Here is a 23,542-nt window from a genome sequence, read left to right as displayed (position 1 = left end):
TTCTCCATTTATATAAGAAGCCCACAGGGCAGTAGACACTTGCAATCTAAAGACATCGTGCAACGAGTCAGACTCTCTTGATGCACCAAAGAAAGGATGAGGTTAATGAGTAAAAGACAATGTTTTTTCCAAGTCTCATTCCTCCTAGTGGACCAATAGGGTGATTTCAGAGCTATTGTTCTGGGTACTGTAATCGTCACAAATAGAAAATCGTTTAAGACTCCAATTATATTCTGTCCCATGCATCCCTTGGATAGATCAAAAATAGGAAATGCCAAACAAAAAGAGGGACAGTGCAACCTTGAATCCCCACTACTCAAACCAACACGCGTTCAACACACACGGCACAATACCGTAAAGCAAAGGAAATCTAAAAGGGGGTGGAGTATAAATAAAGGTAAGCTGTGTATGTGTGCAGCTCTGCTCCAGGCTGTCCTCATCTGTATGTGCATACTGAGGTAAGGTCTGGTGCTGCAAGTCGCGCACAGGTCAAGTCATAGGAGCAGAAGACGCAGGTGCTAAAATGAAGACAAACATGCATATGTCTGTGCAGGCTATACACTATACACAAAAAAGGAGACAAGATACATGCACATAATGGCCATTTTGATTTGAGTTTGAAAGTGGTACAGGTGTAAGCCAGGAAGGTGATGCAGATCACATAATGTACACTTCGTACACCTTCGTCAGGTACACCTGCACACACTAATGATGGCAAAAATGACACCTGTATCAAAATAAAACAATTTCTGGTCCATTTTTACATCGTAAGAACTGTTACACATTGTGTTCCATTTGTGTATATGCGCTGGGTTGTGGGGGTTATATTTCACCTGCTGCATCCAGTCCTGTGTACTTTTACTAGTCTCCTGTAGCCAGATGTTGTGAGCAGAGTCTGTCAGAGCCACAGCACACACTTTGTTCCTCACTTCAATTTCCCTGTGATTCATCTGCAATAAAGAGCAAAAAGAATACACGACAGTGACTGCTCATGTGTACTGCATACCAAATGACACATCAACCTTTGGTCAATATCATGATGTGAATTAGGATAGATGCTTTAGAACCACATACTGCCAGCCTCCACCTCAAATGATGCAAGTCCTGGCTGCTCATTTTGAAACTGGTTGATACAAATTCAACTAGATGTATAGCATAATGTTATACTGAAATATGAAAGAGCTGCTCTACTGTAGTGTGTCCTTGTCACGTACTGTTCAAATGTCCTTCTCTGTGCACGTTCAAATACCTTGGCTCCCATTCTTAATACCCTTTCCCTTCACATGTCACAGAATGTGGCGTCTGCAGTACCATCTTGCTATTCCCCTCTGAATGTCAACGCCAAGGAAAATGTCACACAAAGGACTTGTTACTGCACTACAATAGACTTCCCACACCGCTGGACCCACTCCAAGGAGTACTGGAGACAGACCTTGGGAGTGAGCCATTTCAATGTGATTCACGTTAAGATAAAATAGTGACAAAAAGGAGAACAGGGCTTATAACAATAGGTTAACAATCAATTACGCTATACATTTCATAACACTGTGATGGGCAATGTGCAGAATAGTAGCAGTACATTTCCTGCTTGTAAATGTTGAGATGCCACAATATGAAATACCTTAATAGTGTCATCTAGAGCATACGTATATTGCACTATACTGCAGGAAAACCGAGGTTATGTTTGGCTTTGAATTGTCCCGCTGTGGAAATGTAATACAATAACACCTCTCTGAGTACACAAATCTCTGCCAGGGCCAATAGCCCACTTTTGTCACATATCTAGATATAATGTACAACCTAAATTATTTTAGTTCTAATGGACTCAAAATAGGGCAAAAAAGGGCTGAAAGATGAATAAATGGCACTGAACACAATCTCTGTCATAAACCAGTGTTTTTGGCAAATGTATCTAGTTTTTTATGATGCTCCTTTGCCTTGTTTTCCAGTACCCATAATTGGTCTTCCTGGGGTGGAGACACCGGTTCACACCTGATTGCACCTGAGTGCACCATGCAGCAATGGCACACAGACACCACACTCCTTTTCCTTTGTCTTCGCTCCATTACTCTAGGCGAAGCATTCCTGTTTCTTGTGTATGGATTAGTTCCTTGTGCTCTACACTTTGCTTTTTGTAAGTACTTCTTATTGTTTACTTCCATTCTAGTGTATTGTTTATCCTGAGCGTTAGCTTTCTTTTGTTTTTATGCCTCTTTTTGTAAGTACTTTCTGGTTGTATACTTCCCATCTACTGTACTGTTTATTTTTTCCCCCATTAATTGGCATCTTAGGTGTGTCTCTTCTTTGTTTGTTTTGTTTGATATTTGTTTCTATACCGTGACACTTTGGTCACCATCACTTTCCAACCTTACCTTTTTCCCTGTTTGTGTATCCATAATGCTTTGTGTTATTAACTTTGTGAATAAACTCTATTCAATGTCAGTTTCCACTTTGGGGACCAATTATTCAGATAACCCACCTCGTAACAACCTCCTTGATGGATGTAATAAAAGTGTACATGAAAATTAGGTAGCGCTAGAAATGTGTTTATGCAGATAAATGTATAGGATGAAGGCTGCATTTACAAAGGCTGTCTCATATGGGTATCTTAAAGAGCAGCAAGGATTTAATGTCCTAAATTTAATTAGAACTCCGTGAAGTAAAGCTACTGAGAAAATCTTCTTCACATTAGAAAGATACATATGGATACATTATCTATGGACAATTTCATTCCTTTGCACAAAAAAGCCCCAGTCATACATAAAAAAAAATCATGTCTGTCTCGTGTTTCCATGGTCCTCCATACTGGCAGAACTGGGCCTGTGGGAGTAGCAAAGTCAACGCTTTAAAACTTGTGAGTCAGACAAAGTCCTGTTTTTGGCCCGAGTCAGACGGGCCAGTCCTTGTATAAAAGGGGTTGTGACCAGAGGCCAGGAAACAGGAGAAAGAGGACTGGTCATGGAAAAGTTTCACAACTTCTATCCATCGAAAACTGTCCAAAGACAAAAGATAAATTGTCTTTCCTGTTCACGTTGATAGATAGGTCTTTATATGCAGTTATTGTGAAGCGGGGGAGAATAAAAAAAAACTATATAAAACTATATAAAATATATATAATATATTACAATACAATATAATATAATAATAAATGTATGTGAAATATTGGTGCCAATTAGATGAGATCCATCTGATTACTTACGTACTTAACTATAATGCATAATGTAAGTTATTTAATCCTTGATTGGAACCATATTCAAGAAAGTCCAATGAAAACACGATTAGGGGTAATTAGGGTTTTCTTTGACAAGTCTGACGCGTGGAGCCGAGAGTTGAACCAATAATATTTTGCTTGCTTGACGGCAACACATCAAACTCAGCTCAATAAGATACCCAAAGCATTCAGAACACAACTTTTGATTTAGTGTGGGACCATATCACTGCAAACTAGTCATTATCATGCACATATTGTTAAATGAACTTCCAAATGAACCCTGAGCATTAATTTTGAAACATTGTTTCAAAAAAAAAAAGCAGAAAAAGAAAAGCATCTCAAAGTCAAACTTACCACACTTAAGTATTTGAAGAGTGTAAGATTAATCTAGTGTACACAGACTGTGTTCATTTCTTAAAATGGGACTGTTTCTGGTTACAACAAGGCACTAAAAAACACATTCTTCCTTGCAAAATGTAATTACTTTAAAATACAACACATTGCTTCTTCTCTTTTCTAACTGGGTTGTGTATTCATGTTTCCTGTGATTCCCTATCCAAAGATCCATTTCCATCCAAAGACACTTAAGTAGTGTCATCTGGTTGCTGAAATTAGGAGGTAGAATACGGCAGTAACTCTTCCCCAAACAAGCCTCTTTTTCTGATGATGACTCAAGTGAAGATTAAAGAACTATATGCCCCAGCAAATGCTATATCAATCAGCCCATCTGACAGCTCTCTTTGCACACATGTGCTTGGCTGTGGTAACACTCAGGGTAATAGGTTGACAAATAGGCCCTGAAAGCAGTGCGGCTCTAAACCACAGTGATTTTGACAACACTGGCTTTGCTGTACAAGCCACATAAAACAGTGGTTAGTAAGTGCAAGTGGAAGCAAAAACAAAGCATCTTTGCTTGCAATACTCTTATTTAAACCTAGAATTACCTCCGGCAAATCCCAACTCAGGTTTGTTACATGGATGAAAATAAGGACACGGTTGTCAAAATGTGCGGGGTTCTACCATGGCTTGTGCCCACACTGTTAAGTTTCGTAGAAATTGGCTATGTCATTTTAACTCATCTTGCTCAAAGAGAAATAAAGCCATGTGATCTGTTTGGTGGTGTTACCAATGAAGACATATTCACCTATTTGGATATGGATCGATTGATTCCCACATTGTATTATTCTATCTGAAATAGTTTATCCAAATATACGTAATGATCCACATGCTGTAGCGAGCAAACAGGCCAGCTGTTGTGTCTCACATCAGACAAAGAACAGAAACATATGGAAATACTTGTTGGGATAAAACCAACACACAGATGTTGAGGGGTTTCTCTGCTGGACTTCCCAGTAATGTGAAAGCAGCTGGATATGCAGAATAAAGTTCAGGTGGGGGTAGCCCATGGCGGGGTGGGGGCTTGACTGTAGATGAGTCCAAACAGATAAGGGAAAGATAGGAACAAAAACAGAGACAGAACGATGTGAACAGGAAATATAATTCCGAATCCTCCTGCCTCAGGATAATTGTCTTTCCCTTTATCCCACTTTGTGGGCTTTTAGTGTCTTTCACTAACAAATGTGCGAACTTGAATGTGAAGTTAAAGGTTAAAAGTCCTCGTCCATTAGGGATAAAATATTTAACTCCTGCTCTCAGGCTTTTCACCACTGCTGAGCATATTCTGACAAACTGTCAACTTTAACATTTCAATTAAGTGTGATACAAAATTTGAGCAGAGTTGTAATCGTCACGGCGATTTGAAGTTATGAGTAATTGCACATTACATTTACAATCCTCTGAGTCATAAAAACAAAGCTGAGTCACTTCAGCCCAGCCCCGCATCTATTCAAACTTTGGATGAACTATGAAATTGTTGTGCCTTTGCTTCCCCCGTAAAAACAGTTCTTTTACTGAGCTCTCTGACGACGATCTCATTCAATCTGAGATGCAATGGGCAGGCACAGGATATTTAGTTGGCGTACAAAGGGCCAATGAGGTCTTTATGGTCAAAGAGCTGATACAGGTGACAAGGCGTAGCTATTTGTTCTTCAGTTAAATACTTCATTTTTGTCCTTTCGCTGTGATGCTCCCTTGCTTTTGATTGCTCAGCTACATCTAAACACCAGGAATAATAAAAGACAATTATTTAGGCTTTTGATAATTCTGTGTCAAAGGCAGAGAAAGCCACTAGATAATTAGGCAAAAAAAATGATAATCCACACTGAGATCCCCTTGGGGAGACAGGCATACTCATCCCTTGAAAGAAGAATGTGGACGGGTAGAAAAGGGAGCAAAGCAGGCAAAGAGAGAAAGACGGGAGCTCTTTAAGGAGCCTTGTTTACTGTCAGAAAGTCAATGTGAAAAGCCACAATTATAAACACAGTGCAAGTGCAAATAAAGAGGGGAAGCATAACAAGAGAGGAAAACAGGAGGAAGCGAGAGAGCGTGACAGGAGGGAAGACAGGGAAAGAGTACAGTCCAAGAAGGCGAAGGAGCAGGAGGCAAGCACCACAAGCATACGCTAGTAAGAATCAACTCATAAGGCGCTGCACTGTACACTGCCAAGTGCCACAGATAATGTAGGACTACCCACCGAGCACTGAAGCACTGCTTAAATATTTGATTGATTAACTGTCCTGCCGCTGCCAGAGGCGACCAGGAAGAGGAGCCATGGCAAATAGACACCAAACAAACAAACATGTATGTGGATACACACCGGAAGCTTTGACAACACATGGGCTAGTGCTGCCATAAATCTTTACAAGCCATCCGGACACACACACACACACACACACACACACACAGTAAAAAGCTTGAGTCTGGAAAGATAAGTGCCACAGACAGAAAAAACAAACATAAACCCCTGACTGATGCTAAGGATTTTGTCACCGTAAAGCAATAGAGGATAACAGACTTCTGTACATGGTTAAGTTGCAACGTGTTCTCATGAGAATTAAGCAGGAAATAAATTCCAAGTGTCATGGCATCTGCCTGAGCCTTGTCTCAGACAATAGTCGCCTCTCGCTACATCGCCGTTCGAACATCACTACCTCACTCTATCGCGTTTTTAAAAAAATAACTCATAAATAAATGGTTGCTGTTTTGTGGTTGACAATGGACTAATATTAGTAAAAAATATATCAAAAGACAAGTGATATGGAGTATTCAGTAATGTAAATACATGAACTCAAGGCTAACTACCGTAGTTAAGCCGATTGCATGCCATGTCGAAAGTGTCAGCCGTCTCTTCTCTCTACAGTTGAGCATTGTAATGGGAAGAAGAGTATAAGGTTGACTGTAGGGGTATTATTTAATGTCTACAGGGCTCTAATCATGGTAAGAATCATAATTAGAAAGGCATAAAGTGAACTAAAGAATAAAAAAAGTTGCATTTATTCACATGCTGGCAATACGACATACTATATACTTATATTTTATATTTATAACTTGTTAGATCTGAAGATTTCAATAACTTTGCTTCTAATCTATGATGTCCGTAAGAACACACTAAAGTTCATGAGCCTTCACAGCTAGATTTGGCTGTAAAGACCAAAGCACTTCACTATTAGGATGATGAATGTAAAGGGCTCTCAAGCTTGTATGTGTTAAAATGGGAGGTCAGACAGAGGTGGAGGGTGTGGTGTACCCCCCCCCCCCCCCCACCTATACTGTGTCATACACTAACACACACTCATCCCTGGCTGTGAAAACACAGGCGAATGGCCCCCCCACGCTCCAACACCCTCCACAGGAAGAGACAGCACCAGTGCTTCCTGTGGCTTTGAAGCAGCAGACCCACGTCCCCTGTCAGTCCCCAGCTTCCTTTGTCTTAACTGCAGGAAGGAAGCCCTCTACAGCACGATGCCACAGGGGCCCTTGGGAGCTGGAGTGAGTGTGTTTGTGTGTGTGTCAAAGGGCTGTGCGGTGGATTTTTGCGCACTAAGGTCACATGCATTGACTCTCAGAATTGCCCCCACCTCTTGCACTCGATGCATGAACTCCAGCTGAGGATGTAAAGGGAGGGAGAGTGCAGGAGAAAACAGCAACAACTTCCTCCTCTCTTTCCTCTTGCAACTTATCGACACATGCATGATGGAGGGAAGATGAGAGGGAGCGGGTGAGGAAGTGAAGATGGAGGGGCAGGGTGACTTATAGGGCGATCTCCGGGAAATAGGTGAGTGACATTGTCAAAGTTGGGGGGTAGTGGGGTGTGGTCTCAGGATTGCTTTCATTCTGTATTGCTTATAAATATGCAAACACACAAATACTCACTTAGAGACACACAAGAAGTGGGGCAGAGAGGAAAAGGAAGGGCAATAAATATTTACTGACACAGCATAAGTGAAGAATGGCTGTCCACTAGTGGAAACAAAAGGCAGAGGATGAGAAGCAGCGTGCCAGGAAACCTACCGACTACGGGCGCTGCATCTCGCTTGTGCCCGCATAAAAAAACAAGAGGAAGACGGGAAGGGAGGAGGGTGAGTGGATAGAAAGGCCAAGGCAGGAGGGAAGAAAGAAGGAGGTGGGGGGCAAAAATGGGGTTGTGGGTAATGAGTGCTCATAAACAATAATAGCCCGGTGGAGAGCAATTGCTGTACACTCAAGAAAATGGATTTAGTTTCTTGATGATTAATTTGAGTGAGAGTTTTTATGTGCTAGAGCATTGGGTCATGCATAATGGTACGTGCAATGTTTTTTTTCCTCTCATGTATTACTTCCACACGGGTGTTGCTAAGTGATCCATCTACATAATCAGCAGTTACTTTCAACATACAGTACTGCAGTTGTTGCCCCTACATGTGTGCAAAATTGAATCCAATAAGATCCAATTCAAGAGCTGCGTCAAAATGATGCTTTCAATAGGATAATATGCTCACCAGAATATTAGAAAGAACTTTCAGTATGATGTAGTACAGTTCGACACATGTAAACATATTGTTAACTAATACCTCCGTCAGTGCCAATCAATACTGATTTTTTAAGTGTATTTTCATGGATGTGACAATATTGTGCAGGTGTACCTAATGATGTGCATCAGTGTATAACAACTCTATTGAGCAACAGCATCAAATAATAACAATTGCTACATGTTACTCTTACAGTTACCAAAACAGAATTCAATTACTTTCTGCTGTAACTCACACAATATACACAAAATGTGTATTTTGCTCACATTGAAATGATATTGACATACTTAACGATGACGGCAAAGTTTAATACTATTAGGAGCAAAGGGTGATCATATATTGCAGAACGACAATAATTACATAAATTCTCTAAATGGCCATTTCTAATTAGGCACCATTCTTTAACAAAGTAGATTTGCAATGCTGCGACTAATTAGAGTCTTGTGTTAATTAGAATATATCTGACTTAAGAAAATGTGTATGTGCAGCGGGCACCATTGCCATCATTCCCCGATCAACAGGCCATATTAACAGCTTTGGTCTAAAGCCTGAAAAAATGAAAGCGTGAAAAAAAAAAAAAGAAAGTTGCTTTAGTGCATTGGATAGGATCGGATCGGCATCATCTGCACCAGCCTCTTCCCTGCCTCCCTCCCACACCCTTGCTCGTTCTCTTCCTCCTTCTCTCCTAACCCTACGGCAATGCTGTAAAATAGAAACATAACCTCAATATTTTCCCTCACGGTGCTGGGACTTGCTGGCCCATTAAATTCCCTTTCCCAAGTGTCAGTGTGCACATTTCCACCATGAAAATTCTGTATAATTAAAGTTTCTTAATGATTTATAAGCTATAATAATAGCCGTAAGTATTTCAGAGCAGGTTAAAGGGACAGCCTCTAAGTGCACGCTGGGGGATGACCCTGTTTTAACATAGTTTCGGATGGGTGACTCTCGGCTGGAGACCACGACGGAGCAGGCGAACAGAATGGCATTGATGGGAAGGAAGAAGTGAGAGGACTTAACAAGGAGTGTGTAGAGGAGGAGGCTGAGACCTTTGTGTCGTAACTTAGGGTGATACTGACATGGAGGGGAAGCCAGGTCTCTCCGAAGTCATGGCAGAGAGGAGACAGCTGACTACAAGCTGACAAAAGCACATGTGCACAAAAATATGAACAAAGTTGCTGAAAAAAAGTGTGCAACCTTGGACTAGGACAGGTAAGGAACACATGAAAAAAGCACAAAACTATACATTTCCATTTAGTTGGCTGAGGAAAAAACAATTACATTCTTAGTGCAGATCTGGATAAATGTGAATATTTTTTCCCGCTTTTAGCATCTTATATGTATGCATCGTGATATCAAAATTCAGGATGCAAGTAAATTAAATAAATTTAATATACCAAGTCAGTACTGAAGTTAAACTCTAAATAAAGATCGCATGGGTGTTGCACAAGTCTCTCTCACACACATTGAAACACAAGGTGCAGATGTTTGCTCTCTGCTCCCTCTCTGATGGCAAGGCTGATATGATCGCCACTTAAGAAATCACTTAGTTTTCACACTACCTTCCATTTATCCAAATCTAATGTGTGTGTGTGTGTGTGTGTTACATGCTGTCCATATCTAAAACACATACAAATGCATCATCCAAGGCACTGTTACACCCTGAATTATTGTACTTGTAGCCAAACATTGGCATGCAGAGCAGCATTTCCAAATTGTAGTGTGAAATATTCTCAATAGTTTCACTCACATCATCTTCTTAAAAAAAAGGGATGTGGCGATTAAACAAAGAAATACAATAAGAAACGGAGCACAGCAAACACATTAAAGCTCTGTTTGTGAGAGTTTCTTTTTTTTTTTTTTTTTTTTAAAGGTGCAGCAACTAAAAAAACAGTAACAACATCTTGGACGGATGGATTTTCACCTTAGCTGTGAATGGAGGAAGACAAGGAGAAAAAAAAAAAAACAACAAATCTGGAGGCGCCTGCTGCTCTGCACATTACTGGCAAAACAGGTGTATGTCTGTATATGTGTGGAGATTTGTGTGTGTGTGAAGGGGTCGCCAAGGCTGCAGGAAGTAGATTCCTGGAGGATAAACTTCTCGAGCCACTACATCCATTGCCAAGAATGAAAAAGAATGAAAGAAAGTTATGTATAAAAGACAAAACTAAGTTAAAAGAAGTTCTTCTATCAGTTATTATTTTTTTCAGTTTCTTCCTATTTGCTGTCTCCTGTACCAAGGAATTAAAAACACACATTATTGAAGAAACAGGTTGTGTGATCCACATGATAATATAAGAGTCTGGACGACAAGAGACTAAAATTAAGGGAAATATATAACAATCTGAAATTAGCTTCTCATTGCCACTAGCCATGATTTAGAGCAGCCTTTGCAGAAAGAAAGAAAAGAGGATTGAAGCCATATTACAAATTGGACAGGCTGGGAGGCTACAAGTTAATTTGCCCCATCAAGCAAACACTGTGACTTTCAAGGCAAATTATATACATTACAAATTTTATTCTAAGTTAGCAAGATATTGGATTCAATGATAAATCAAATTAAAAAGACTTGAATGTTAAAAGTCTCAGATAATGTATTATTTAAAACCCATGGGTAAAAATAAAAATTAATTAGATATTTTTATGTTGTCCTTAATGGAATCATTTAGAATACAAAAAAAAAAGAATCCTAGGTTTAAAAAAACAAACATTTGATGATGATAATAATAATAATATTAAATAATGACAGCAATAATAAAAGTTGTTATTGCTATATATTTTTTATTTATAGTTAATTATTTTGGTTGCATTACACCAAAATACCCCAGCAATGCAACACATGAGAAAAACAGCAACATTTTATTAAAAAAACCAAACATTAAAAGTCCCCTACATCAGATGAAGTGCATTTGAAGAGATATTGTTGATTAAAAACAGAGCCTGGGAGAAGACACTCATACACAGGACGCACACTCATACACATTTCACTATAAAGTATATTATTAATCTTATAAAAAAGCAATTAAATCAAAGTGGTATAGTGCCTGAAGCTATGAGGACTGTCATTTCTGCTGGAAATGCCACAGAAGATTACAGCTAGGTTTGTGGATTCCATCAACCCCCTTTTTGATTAGGGAGTCAATTATTTCTCATTACTGAAGATGCTATTTCGGAAAAAGACCTTGTCAGTCAATCATGCAAAAAGTCCTCGAAAAGCGTGAATAAACCATTAAAGAGAGAGAGAGGCGCATCGGGGGATGAGGGAGTGGTATGGAGGAACGTGCTGACCCCTTTCCTCACCCAAACTCCAACTTGTAGTCAAATTACCTTTTTAACTATTACACCTCCCGTCAGGTCTTTGTCAGCGTATGGTAATTAGAGCCTTCACTGGAGAACATTTGAAAGGAAAACAGTATATTTATTAGTTTATCTCGGAGAGAGGCATTTACCCAGAAGGTAACTTGGAATGGGGTGATTATCTTGTCATTTTATGCTTGTTTGTGTGTGTGGGAGTGTGCATGTGTGCGTTAGCTGGTTGTGTGTGTGTGCATGCCATTGAGCATCAACCACTGTGGCTATGACTCAAAGTAACAATTTTTTGTGTGTGCATAAGAATGTGTGCATTCACACATATATACAGAATAAATGCATTTTTTTCAAATGAATATATCATATAAGCGTGCATGTGTGTGTACTTTGCCTTGGAATACACTGATGGGCGAGCACAGCACATTTCTCCCGTCCCCTTTGTTCTATGTTGGGTTTGACACCTCAAAACAATAGCGGGGCTTCAAGTTGTCCAGCCCCATCCACACACTGCATGGATGGGAGCTGCCAATTAGCGCTATCAAAACACCCTTCATCAGCTGTCTGCTTAGCAAAAAGCAGGAAAAAAACATTAAATAGCGGCCATAGGAAAACGTTGCATACGTGTGTACAGTCAGAAGTTGTATGACTATCAAAATAAAAGAGATGACCGCAAAAGGTCTGAAGCTGCAGTGCACAGACAGAGGTGTGACATACTGTTGTAAGGGTGATTGGGCTGGACACTTCCTTTGCAAAGTGACAAGGTCTAAATGGAAGCTCTTTTGGATAAACAATGCAGTCGCCTTAGTCCACCCTTTTCTTCCTACCTTTGTGTACCTCCGTCGTAGAAGAGCAGTGTTTGGCGTCAGTCGGGCAGCCACACATGGCCGCCTGACCCAAGGGACGGAGGGCCAACATGGCTAGAGAGACAAGAGGGGTGTTGTGCTGTCATACAGAATGGGTCTCATAGGGTTAGAGGTGAGCACAAGTGTCTGAAAGATGACTTGTCGCTCCTCTCGAGCCCTTTTCATTAGCCCGCTGTTCAGCCTTCAGTGGAAATGGAGGATGCGAACGTGGATGGGGATGGTGGGGCAAAGGCGGTTGTGGACGGGTGCAGTGCAGAGCACACCGCAAGCCCCAGCGGCCACAAGAGACGTGCTGCCTGCCTGTCTGAAAGCAGCTTTGTGTCATCCATTACAGACCCGAGGACTATTTTTTTGAACAAGAGAAGCACACACAAGACACACATTTCTACAAACACACTTATTTCAAAGCCCAGAGAGGAGAGGGGTAGCAAAGGACAGGCAGTGCCCCCTAGTGTTTGACAGAAACCAGACCAAATAAACTAGTCTCAACCAGAAGCAACAACACACAAACACACACGGGACTCAAAGTGACACTTGAAGTTAGAGAGTGGTGAGGGGGTCACGACACAAGTGGCATCACAGGAGGAACGCATGGTAGAACTGCTAAGGGGGCTGAGGAAGGAAGGCGGCAGAGTTACAAAGGAGGCCTGGATGAAAACTAAGGAGCGAGCACAAGGGTGAATGATGGTGTACTCTATATGGTGCATCAGGTTAAAAAGTGACAGACAGGTGCGGTGTTTTAAAGAGGCGAGGTAGCGAGGCAATCAGGCCTTTCATGGAAGCTGATGTCCATCAGACACCTAGCGCCTCGCAAGCGTAATTGTGCAAGGAAAATAACACATCCAAAGAATAACTTGATTAAACTGAACTGAACAAAATACAAAGTCATACCTGGAAGTACATTAAAATATAAGCACACTTTACACACAGGAGATGTAGAGTTGTCCATCCACTAGGGATGAAAAGATTCCTCAAGTAATTGGAGTACCTCAATTACAAATAATTCCTTCAACTTCAAGGAATCGTAACAAGCTTACGTCACCCACACAGACGAATCGGCTGTTTATTGAAGTACTGGGAAGATTAAAGAGGCGAGAGAAAATGACAAGCCCAAGAAAGAGAAGGGAAACAACAACAAACAGACAGAAAATGTGGAACGTGTGGGAGCATTTTAGGTTAAACAGCAAATTTAACACTGTGACATCTCTTGTAACACAGCACATACACAACACAGTGGCATGTCTGAAGACGAGGCATTAAAGTAGCAGAAAATACTTATAATATTATTATTAATAATAATAATATTTCATGTACATTACTAACATACTAACAAGGTCTCGCTTTCACTTAAAGGAAAACTGTACTTTTAGGAAAATTTGCCCATTATCTACAATCCTTATACAACACATGAACACACGTCTTTCTCTTTTTTGTCTTTCTAAGATACAGCTCTCCATGTAATGGGACACACCTATGTTGCCTAGAAAGACCACTATTGAAATTTCAACAAAGTGGTATACTTCAATATACATGTTGTGACCATGTACAGGCACATTCATGAAAACATGTAAAACTGACAGTATTTTGTCATATTTTGGTCCTTTTAATTACGACCAGAGCTTCCTTCCTGGGTGCATTGATTTCACATAGCAATCAACATTAGCATTAACTTTTCCAAACTATTGGATGTCTTTTGAAAAATGTCTGGAATGAACGTTACATTACATGTCAATGGAGCGTTGATTTTTTAGGCTTTATAGGCAAGGAAAGTGTTTCCCATTACGTGTGATGTCTCTTTTTATCGGTTTTTGTATCTTTAGAATGCACAGAAAAGACAGCAGTATTCCTTTAAATGTGACTGCTGAATGTGTGGCTAGTTTATTACTATGGTAACTTGACATCATACAGGGTTTATTTCATATGCAAAAAGACAGCGCCGTGAGTTGAAGATGGAAAATAAATCACTCTCTTAGTTGATGGATAAAATTTCCTCATGTGTTCCACTACAGTAAATGTCTTAATTTTAGTTTGAACAGCTGCAAAACCTAAAAATCTTTGAAAAATATTTGTCTTATTTCTAGTCAGCTCTGTAATTCAGTCTTTGTCATGTAAATGAACAATTATTATTTCTCTCCAATCATTACAGTCTTGGATGCCATCATGTAGTCCTAACCAAGGTCCTGAGCTAACAAATAGCTTTTTAAACATGATCGTGCACCCATTGAGCATGGTGGATGAATACAATTTGTTCCTATGTAAAATGTGAATTTAATAAATAAAACTATTAATTGTATAAAAAAGAACAAAAACAATTGGTTGTTCAGAGAGAAACTTGAAATTTGTTATTCTTTAAACAAGCAAAAATATGTTTTATCCGATTACTCAAAGGAATTTGCAATAGAATGCATAATTATTGAAATATTCAATAGCTGCAGCCCTAGTAACCACCATGACACAAATTTCCAGCCATTGAACACATCACAAACCACTCAATACGAAGAGTCTCGTAGCTCAATCGCCTCGTCCCATCCTCTCTCTACCTTCCTTCTTTGCTCTTTTATAACCCTCATCATATTTCACACCACATAAAGCCCTAAAATGGCACATAAAACAGTTCATCTCCTTTCACTGTCAGCTTTCTGAGCTTAAAAAATTAAATATGTTTTACCGCAAGTACATAACTAAATTCAACCCTGCAAGAAAAAAAAAAACGTCCATAAAGAATTCAAACATAGGCTCTCCATCAGTAAGAAGCGGTCAAATGGGGGAAATTTTAAGCTCACAAAAGTGATAGAGGGACAATTTTTTTTTCCTTTGCTGTCAATCACTTTTCCTCTTAACAAAGTAAAGAAGAGCATGAAATAAATGCAACAATGAAAAGTATACACGAACAATGCTGCGTTGTCTAGATTTGGAGGAGGTAATGTCAAAGGTACCCTATGTCTGCATCTAATTAGCTATAAAAGTGGTGGAAGGACATGCAAAAAGGGTTGTGCATTGATAGTAAGGGCAGAGTTTGTATGGGGGGAATGAGAAAGAAGTGTCGACCAGAAAAGCACAAGAGGAGAAAGATGTTTTAAACTTCAACGCAAGCCACTGAGTTCACTGACATTTGCACTAGGATCCGCCTAGCTGTTCCTCAGCTTTTCAGAAACACCCCTCTCCCTCTTTTCAGTTTTTAAGATGTATTCTTCCTGGTACTTTCAGTGCAGAGTGAGACCATTCACGATCAAGAGGGGCAGAAAAGCAAAATGAATTGAATGTGATGAATCCAAGCCATGCCTGCATGGCAACTTATATGTCCTCTAGATTCCGCTTGTATATCGTATGCATTCTTATGGAAAAATTAGCAAGGGGGAGGGAAAAAAAATGACATGTGAAAAGCGATTCATTGGAGCTGTCAACATGTCATCTCTGACACATTCAAAGCTCACATCAAGTGTGCGTATTCCCTCGCTGGTGAAGGTGACCTGGGTCATAACCATGTGGCACACCCAGGCACAGCAGGTGAATGCCACAATGAGGGGAATGAAATGCAAGCACAAACAAATAAAGGATAATGCAGAATTTTTTTTTTTCCTTAAAAGGACTGGGTATGCGGTTTGCATTTTCAGGTTGGAATTTTTTTTTTTCATTGTTGAATGCAAAACACAAAATGGTAATTTACTACTGCAAAGCCATAGCACCAGGCAGCGGTTGTAAACTAGTGATCTTAGAATAATTCAGTATGAAATTCTACACACACAAAAAAAATTATTCTTATTTTCCAGCAATATTTGTAGCACTATACCTGTGCAAGCTTAATCCCTTTTACATGGCAGTGACCTAAATAACATTTTTGAAAACTGATTGACTTGTGTATTTTGTCCCATTGTTTTACATGTTAACAATAAATGACAGCAACCAAAAATGTAATGTCCTTTTTGTCTACATTTTGACATGAATTTAAAGTGGTTTAAGTTGGGGAGCTAATTTTTAATAGGCGTTTTTAATAATACTCATTAACAAAATAAATGCTCACTACTGGAGCCTTTCTACTAATTTTTGGACATTATTTTGTGTTCTTATGAAAGTTCAGTCTCAATTACAGCAACACAGCAAAATAAGACAAAGGGTGATGTGAGGTGGACACCGGTTAAGGTTATAAAACTCATAGGTGATCAAAATGATGTGAAAAAAATCAAGAGATAAAATATATTTGTCAGTAGGATGACAAAAGCCTAACTACAAGAAACATAAGAATGAATGCCGTTCGCTGATTTCACATGGCTGGAAATGCAAAATAAGGCTACACTGACAATTCTTCGAAATCAACGGTTATGTTGATTGCTTGTTTGAGAGTGACTGACAGAGAGCAAGAGAGGTCGAATGAGGAGGAGCTGGAAAAGAGCGAGACCTTGCCTCGGCGGAAACGAGCTGAGGAGAATCAGGAGAGCAGCAGACAAAGCGGCATACTGCTCTGGCACAGGGGAACAAAGAGGACAGGTGCATTATGGGGGTTTGAGCCCCACGTTGCCACAGTGGATAAGCCTACAATTGTATGCGTAGTACATAAGCATCCGAATGAGAACAACGCATGCGCATCAATAAACAAACAAATTATTATTTCCCTCTAAAACATCATATACATACAGCAATAGGCCAAAACTGCACAGGAAGGAGAAGGAAAAACATGCACCATTTTCCAGGTTGTGGTCCAATTTTGCAACTCATCCACTTCGACATGACATTCTTTTTCCTGCCTTTCTTCTTCTTACTATGTGTTTTTCTCTCTTTCCTTCGACAGGTCTGCCCAACCAGAGCTGCAGATGAACTCAGGGTAGCACCGTCTCCAGGAAAAAAAACAAAGTGATCAATGTGAGAAGGCACGAGGCGCTCATGGACAGGCCAATCAATGGTGGAAAGAACCTTGCCCAGGGCCTTATGCAAATGGAGGCACGTCCCGTAACCTCGGGAGTGAACATGCGCACTAGATCAATGGGACGAGGGTCGGACCTTACAGCAAGATCAGCCTCAGACAGTAAATATGTAATGATGAATCCCTTAAGATTACACTGAACTTACATGAACCAGCTTGGCTTCTTACATTACAAAGTGGCATGAAAAGAATTAGGTATGGTGAGAATCGGGATGGACGAGAACAATCCTTTGAGTGTTGAGAACAGATTGAGATTTCACTTCCAACACAAGAGAGAGACTTATGAATGGACTCCTCAATAATACTTGTCGGAGATGGGTTTCTATTGCATCACCATGGCAACGTTTGTGTGTTTTGAGGGAGAAAGCAGAAGTGTGCTTGACTAGTTAGCCGAAATACACTCAGTGTGCTTGTTGAATAATCCAAAATTGCTGTTATTCAAAAGCTATCGCAAACCAATCACAAGTAGTGTATTATTCCATTAGTAGTGATGATAATGATAGATGTTTTATCATAGAAAAGTTTAGATACTTAAGTCCTTGAGATTTTCACTTTTTTAATAGGAAGTGAGAACAAGAATTATAAAGTTATATATACTGTCCAAGAAATAGAAGAGACGATGTAAACAATACATGGAAGAGATTCCTGAGGCAAAGTCACCACTACTGGGTTACAGTAGAGAGCAAAAGGTCCATGTGTGCCTCTGGGAGGTGGACTAAACTAATACAGCTGGATCTAAATGCAACATATACAGCAGATACACAGACATCTTGTTCCCAAGTTTTTAAACAACATGAATTAAAGTGAAACATGGTATAGAATCGCCCGAGACGTTTGCCATGTCTCAGATGACCTTTGTAGCCCTGGAGGGAGAACAAAAGTTCAGAAAACAAGAAAAAAAAACAACTAAACTAAATGTACAATAACTGGGCTAGACGTATGGGACTTGTGTGGACATAAGCATGTACCTAAATAAAAGTTTATGGAAACAGTTAAGATTGTGAGCACATGCTGCATCTCTGGACTGTATTGATCGTCAGCTTTTCAGGAGCACCTGGCCATCTATTACAATACATATCCTATTCAGGTACCGGTGCAAAGCAGGGCCTGAACTGAACAATTTGTCCAAAAAAATAGTTTTTCTTTTACATTCTTTGCCACATATTGAACAGAATAGTCATTTGAATAATTTGATAATATAAATAAATTGATAAATATGTAATAAATTCACATATATTAAATAAAATCAATAAGGATTTGCAAAAAAAAAAAAAACCTGCTTGTGTTGATGTTCAGAATTCCATTGGATGTGATTCGCTGTGAAGGTGATTGGTGGATTTTGAGGAAGTGTTTCTGTTGTGGATATTGACGAACAAATGTGTGCACGGTGTTGGAACCGAGCATTGCGGCACAGGAACTACCATTTACGTCGGCATAATTTACCGTACGATACCAAAGTTCATTGCTCTTGGATTGAACCTTATAGGATATAATGTGTTCCTAATGTTGTCGTGGGTCAAAGTGCCGGTACTTGCCAATGTAGAGAACCTGATATATATTTTTCCCTCGCTCTATTATGTTTTTTTTTTGTGCTTTTTTTAACAGCATATGCATGCTGTTACAGGCCAAGCCTGGCCCTTTAAGAAGAACTGCATTGTGGGAAGTTGAGTGTCTCTCTTTTCAATCGCTCATCTGTCTGCACCGCCCATTGTCTTCTGCATCCTGATTGGTTGTAGACCATTGTCTGTATGTTTGAAAGTTTTTGGGAACCTATGCCCCGCGATAAATACTGTGTAGTATGTATAAGCAAACAGTTGCCTCCGTTGTAATAAATACCATAGCTCCATTAATGGCCAGGTGCAATGCATTGTTCACCTCTTTCTTTTTGGATCGTGCCACTACATAACTATAACAATCGATACACCAAAATCCCACAAGAACTAGGCTGAAAATGAAAATGTTGACTTCAATAATAGAACATATGACTACCAAACAGCCACTATGTGTGGAACTATGTGGTATATTATCGAAGAAATGACAAACGTGAGCATCTACTTGAAATTAATTAATGGTATACGTTTGCAGTAACCAAATTAGACATTATACAGCTTGGGAATGCTCGCTGCATAAGGGACATGACTAAGTTAGTGCATAAGTGAGAGCCACATGGCAACAAACCCGTCAAGCCAAAGCAGTTTTGTATTGATGGTTTTTGATGGTTTATTGAAACATTATGAAGAACTGAACATAGGAAAGAACAAAAAGGAAAAACGAAAATAGGCCTTGATTTCTTGCAAGTGCGCATGGAAATAAAACCACTGTGAATTAAATAGGCTCAATTAACAAGACACTCCTCCGAAAAAAAACCCAACAAAAAAACAATATTGAAAGGCTCGCAAGAGGTGAGGACCACATTTCCAAACCTCTAGTCTTCCCCAACACTACAAATGTAATCTCAAACCCAAAGATGCTCACGACACATGGTGAGAAACACCAACAAAGGTGAGCATAATGGCGTCGTATTGAAGGGAATACTTCACAAAGCCTATTGTGAGAGTATCCTTTTCAGGCGGCAAACCCGCTGTAATTTGGTCTGCGTCATCTGCCTCTAGTCACAATGCAGCACTACAGCTTTGAAATGGATGGCAAATGAAGGCCATTTGTACATAATCACAGCAGATAGAAGAATTCAGAAGCCCTACAATGTGTTGTTGAGGTAGAAAGAAAGACCTTGGTCTATCTGTGGCAGCCAGCTACACTAGGGCTTGGCAAGGGAGGTCTTTTCTCCAGAAACAAGCAAATCAATTCAAATCAAATCAGCTTGCTAGCCGTGACATTTAAACAGTTCAATTTACATCCTTATGTTAAGAGGAGAGCCGCTCTCTAAGATGCCTATTCATTCACAAGGAAATTAGACGTCTATATTTCACTCGCTTAATAGAGCAAATATGCTGTAGTGCTAGTGAGGAAGAAACCGTGTCTTTTCACGGCGTACAATGGGCCCGCCATTGTATGTCATTATGAGTGACGCACAAAAACACCAAGGGGATAATATACATAATATAGACAGGACTGGAAAGAAGCGCCACACATGATATGCATGCATTGCCACATTCACGCACGGACAAGAACGTAGCGACACACACACACACACACACACACACTTTCTCAGTGCTGATGGTGTATGTCCTGAGGGCTGCCATCCTGCTGTGCAGGCCGGCAGGCACTTTTGTCATGGTGGTCCTTTTGTTTCACATCAAACAAAACGCCACAGCTTTGCATATGGCTCCACTAATTTCTGCTAGTGTGCCCCAGTCATTTATCATCGCCTCTCACCCGCTCCTCTCTCTCTCTCTCCTCTCTTTTCCTCCACTAACGTGGCTCTGATAGCTGCTCACCACCAAGCTGTTCTACTTAGGAGTATACAGGCTTCTCCAGGCTACAGCTGACACACAACACACACACACAGATGTGCACATGCGTATAAATGCACATCAATACGCACATACAGAAGAAGGTAACCCCACGGACTATCTGTGCAGCCACTCGCAGACCTAGACAGACACACACATACACACAATCACATCGGCACATGTAGACGGACATGTTCACAGGAAACTACACAATGCCGCACCGCTTGCAAGCCCGCCAGCTATGGAAAACCTTGAGATTAGGGGGAGGAAAAAAAAAAGACAAGGCGTCTCTTCATCCCCTCCAGAAACAACATATATGATAGCACTGTAGAGTTTAGAAGGTGGTTTAGATGTGTACCATTAAATCGAGATTATTAGCATTTAAGTAAAAAAATTATTTACAATTATTTATAATAATATGTTGTAATCGCAAGCACTATAAATCGAATCTAGCTGGGGAAAAAAGTATATTCATTTCAGTTTCATGTCTATACATTCAGCAGTGAACTTAATGCGGGAAGTGTTGAGGTTAGGTAAGCACAAACTCAGGAAACAGCGTGGAAATGGGTAACTTCCAACTAAATAGAAAATATAGATTTTTTTTTTTATATATCTGATGTTTCCTGGAAAAAAAACCCTCTCAGTCATTTCTGGAAACACATGAGAGGTTTTGTTTGCAATCTGACTTGATTAATTATGACTGCTTAATGTTGGTTATGACCATAAACAAAAATGTCATGATCAATGAATATAAAACTAATCCCTAGTGCTGTTAAACAAAAAGAACTGAGGAGTAGAAGTGGGAGTGTTTTCAAAACCGGCTGTTACCATGCCAGTCATGAAGTGAGAGTCCTGCACAGAGGGCAGAGTTGGCCCTGCTGCTGCCCTGAGAGTCACCCTGACTGGGCTAGAGGGGGGATCCGGGATAAAACAAAAGAAAGGAGAACAAAAAAAAAGGGGACATAAGAAAATAAAAACAGTGTTGGTAAGTAGAACTAACTTTTGCAACGAGGCTGACTCACCAAGATGTGTTTTGCTCTCGTGTCCGCCCTCCCATCCTTCACAGTATAGAGTGGAAAACATCAAACAGAAACCCACAGAAGACACTTGTTCACTTAACACACATGACGCAAGTGAGATTTATCATAGAAAGAAACTGATGGCCCTCTGCAGAAAGTGTCACAAAGACATTTGGTCAGTATGTACTGTATGTATGTTCACTTAAATCTGTACTCATGTTTTGGAAGGGGCTGTTGTGGCGGCTGGCTGGTTGGCACCCACACATTTGTACGCCAAGAGACAGATGCCTTCTTATATAAGATGTTATATAATGATGCCACGTCCTTTCCAATAAGACTGCTCTTTTTTCACTTTCTGAGTGCATAGGTTATATTGGGATAGACAACCCTTCTGGCGCAACAACACTCCAATGTTCAAGCCGACTCCTGGCCATGACTCCTCTTTGTTTTATTTCTCTTCTCTTTTATTGCAGTTTGAAATGATCTCAGAGCAGGCCCAATAACAACAACATAATAATCATCACAACAATAAAATGGGCACCTGTTGTGGCCATAATCCAGCTAAAACTCAACTCTGAACCTCTGATGTCACTTCCTGTCAATACTTCCAGATCACATTTACAGCAAAACACAAGCATAATTCTTATTTATATCTTAAGTGGCTTATTCTCTCTGAATAGATCTATTATATTGGGCAACACAATTGTAAAGGTCATTCTCTGGGTGTTATTTAATATTTCAAGGGCGCTAATAATGTACTAAAAACGTACTAAAACGTACTAAAAAATATTGCATTCACAAAAAAGGAATCCTACTTAACAGAAATTCATTATGACAGTGGGGCCCTCGAACCAATTAACTCCGATAAACTGGGGATTACTGTACACAATGAGTAAACCACACTTAGGGAGTTCATTCTTTCCGTGCTCAAATTAACTGACGCCTCAAACGATTTCCTTTTAACAAACTTGTAGGAGAAACAGACATCACGAATCAAGTCATGTGAGAAGTGTATTGTTCTCCCAAAATTTGGTCGGTTTCCAAATTGTAAGACTTTGGGGGCATGGCACTTCTGAGGTTCCAATGTATGTTTGCAGAGCAACAATATTGTATAGGACTAAATACTCATTTCTTCATTTCTGCATCTTCGTGAAAAGCATCACAACTGAGAGGGAAAAGGAACAGTGACCTGAAAAGGATTTATGGAATGTGTTTCTGCTTAAGAAATAGTGCAAGGGTAAAAGGGTGGAAAAAAGGGTGGGGGTGAAGTAGAAAGAGCAAGCAGCCTTTGGCCCTGTAGCTTCTCTCTTTGCACTCACATTCAAAGGCAGTTAGCTCCTCTTTGATGTAGCTATAATTAGTCCAAACGCAGTGTTTTTAAAAAGAAATCAAATTGCAATGAAACACTTGAGCGCGCCACACAGGGGTTAACATGCTCAAAAGCAAGGGGAGCGAGCAGGAAAAATTAACAGCGGGCGTTTTTGATGGGCTTGATCAGAAATGTATTTATTAACTGCAAAGGGGAGCAGTAATTAACCCGCAGACAGCTTGTTTTCTCTGGGTCTTCTCATGTGTCGAACAGTTCATCCCGCAAGGCTCTTCATTCGGCACACACACATTTTCACACACACACCTCCCCATCCCATCCCGCTGGACCAATTTCTCCTCAATTAAGTAGATGGTGTGTGTGTGTGTGTATGTGCGTGCCAGACTTACAAGTGCAGTGAGCAAGTGCATGTTTTGTGAGAGAGATAACACCTAAGAAATGTATACCAGTTGCTTTAAATCATGTGTATATCTGTGCATGTGTAGTAAGGTTTGCATTTGGCTAAAATGTCAAACAGCCCAGAAAAACTGCAAGTGTATATCTGTGTTCCCAATTAGTTTCAGGTTGGAAGGCGT

General features: G+C 40.1%; 1 protein-coding gene across 4 annotated transcripts in view; it reads right to left on the bottom strand.

Annotated features, from left to right (window-relative positions):
- The window catches only part of arb2a (ARB2 cotranscriptional regulator A), a 139,799-nt gene that overhangs the window by 47,324 nt on the left and 68,933 nt on the right, over positions 1-23,542 (bottom strand). For 2 of the 4 annotated variants that reach the window (XM_078789689.1, XM_058071921.2), the window contains one exon: positions 834-950. The exons of 1 other annotated variant lie outside the window; for it this stretch is intronic. In XM_078789689.1, the coding sequence (XP_078645815.1) occupies positions 834-950 (117 nt within the window). Of the gene's footprint in view, positions 1-119; positions 519-833; positions 951-23,542 lie in introns of those variants that run through there. One more of the 4 variants, XM_078789690.1, reaches the window with a different exon arrangement.

The sequence above is a fragment of the Doryrhamphus excisus genome, linkage group LG3 (assembly GCF_037039965.1).
Source record: "Doryrhamphus excisus strain RoL-2023G ecotype Guam linkage group LG3, RoL_Dexc_Guam_v1.1, whole genome shotgun sequence".
Classification (NCBI taxonomy): Eukaryota; Metazoa; Chordata; class Actinopteri; order Syngnathiformes; family Syngnathidae; genus Doryrhamphus; species Doryrhamphus excisus.
The sequence above is the reverse complement of the archived record's forward strand: the minus strand, read 5'-3'. Positions and strand labels throughout refer to the sequence as shown.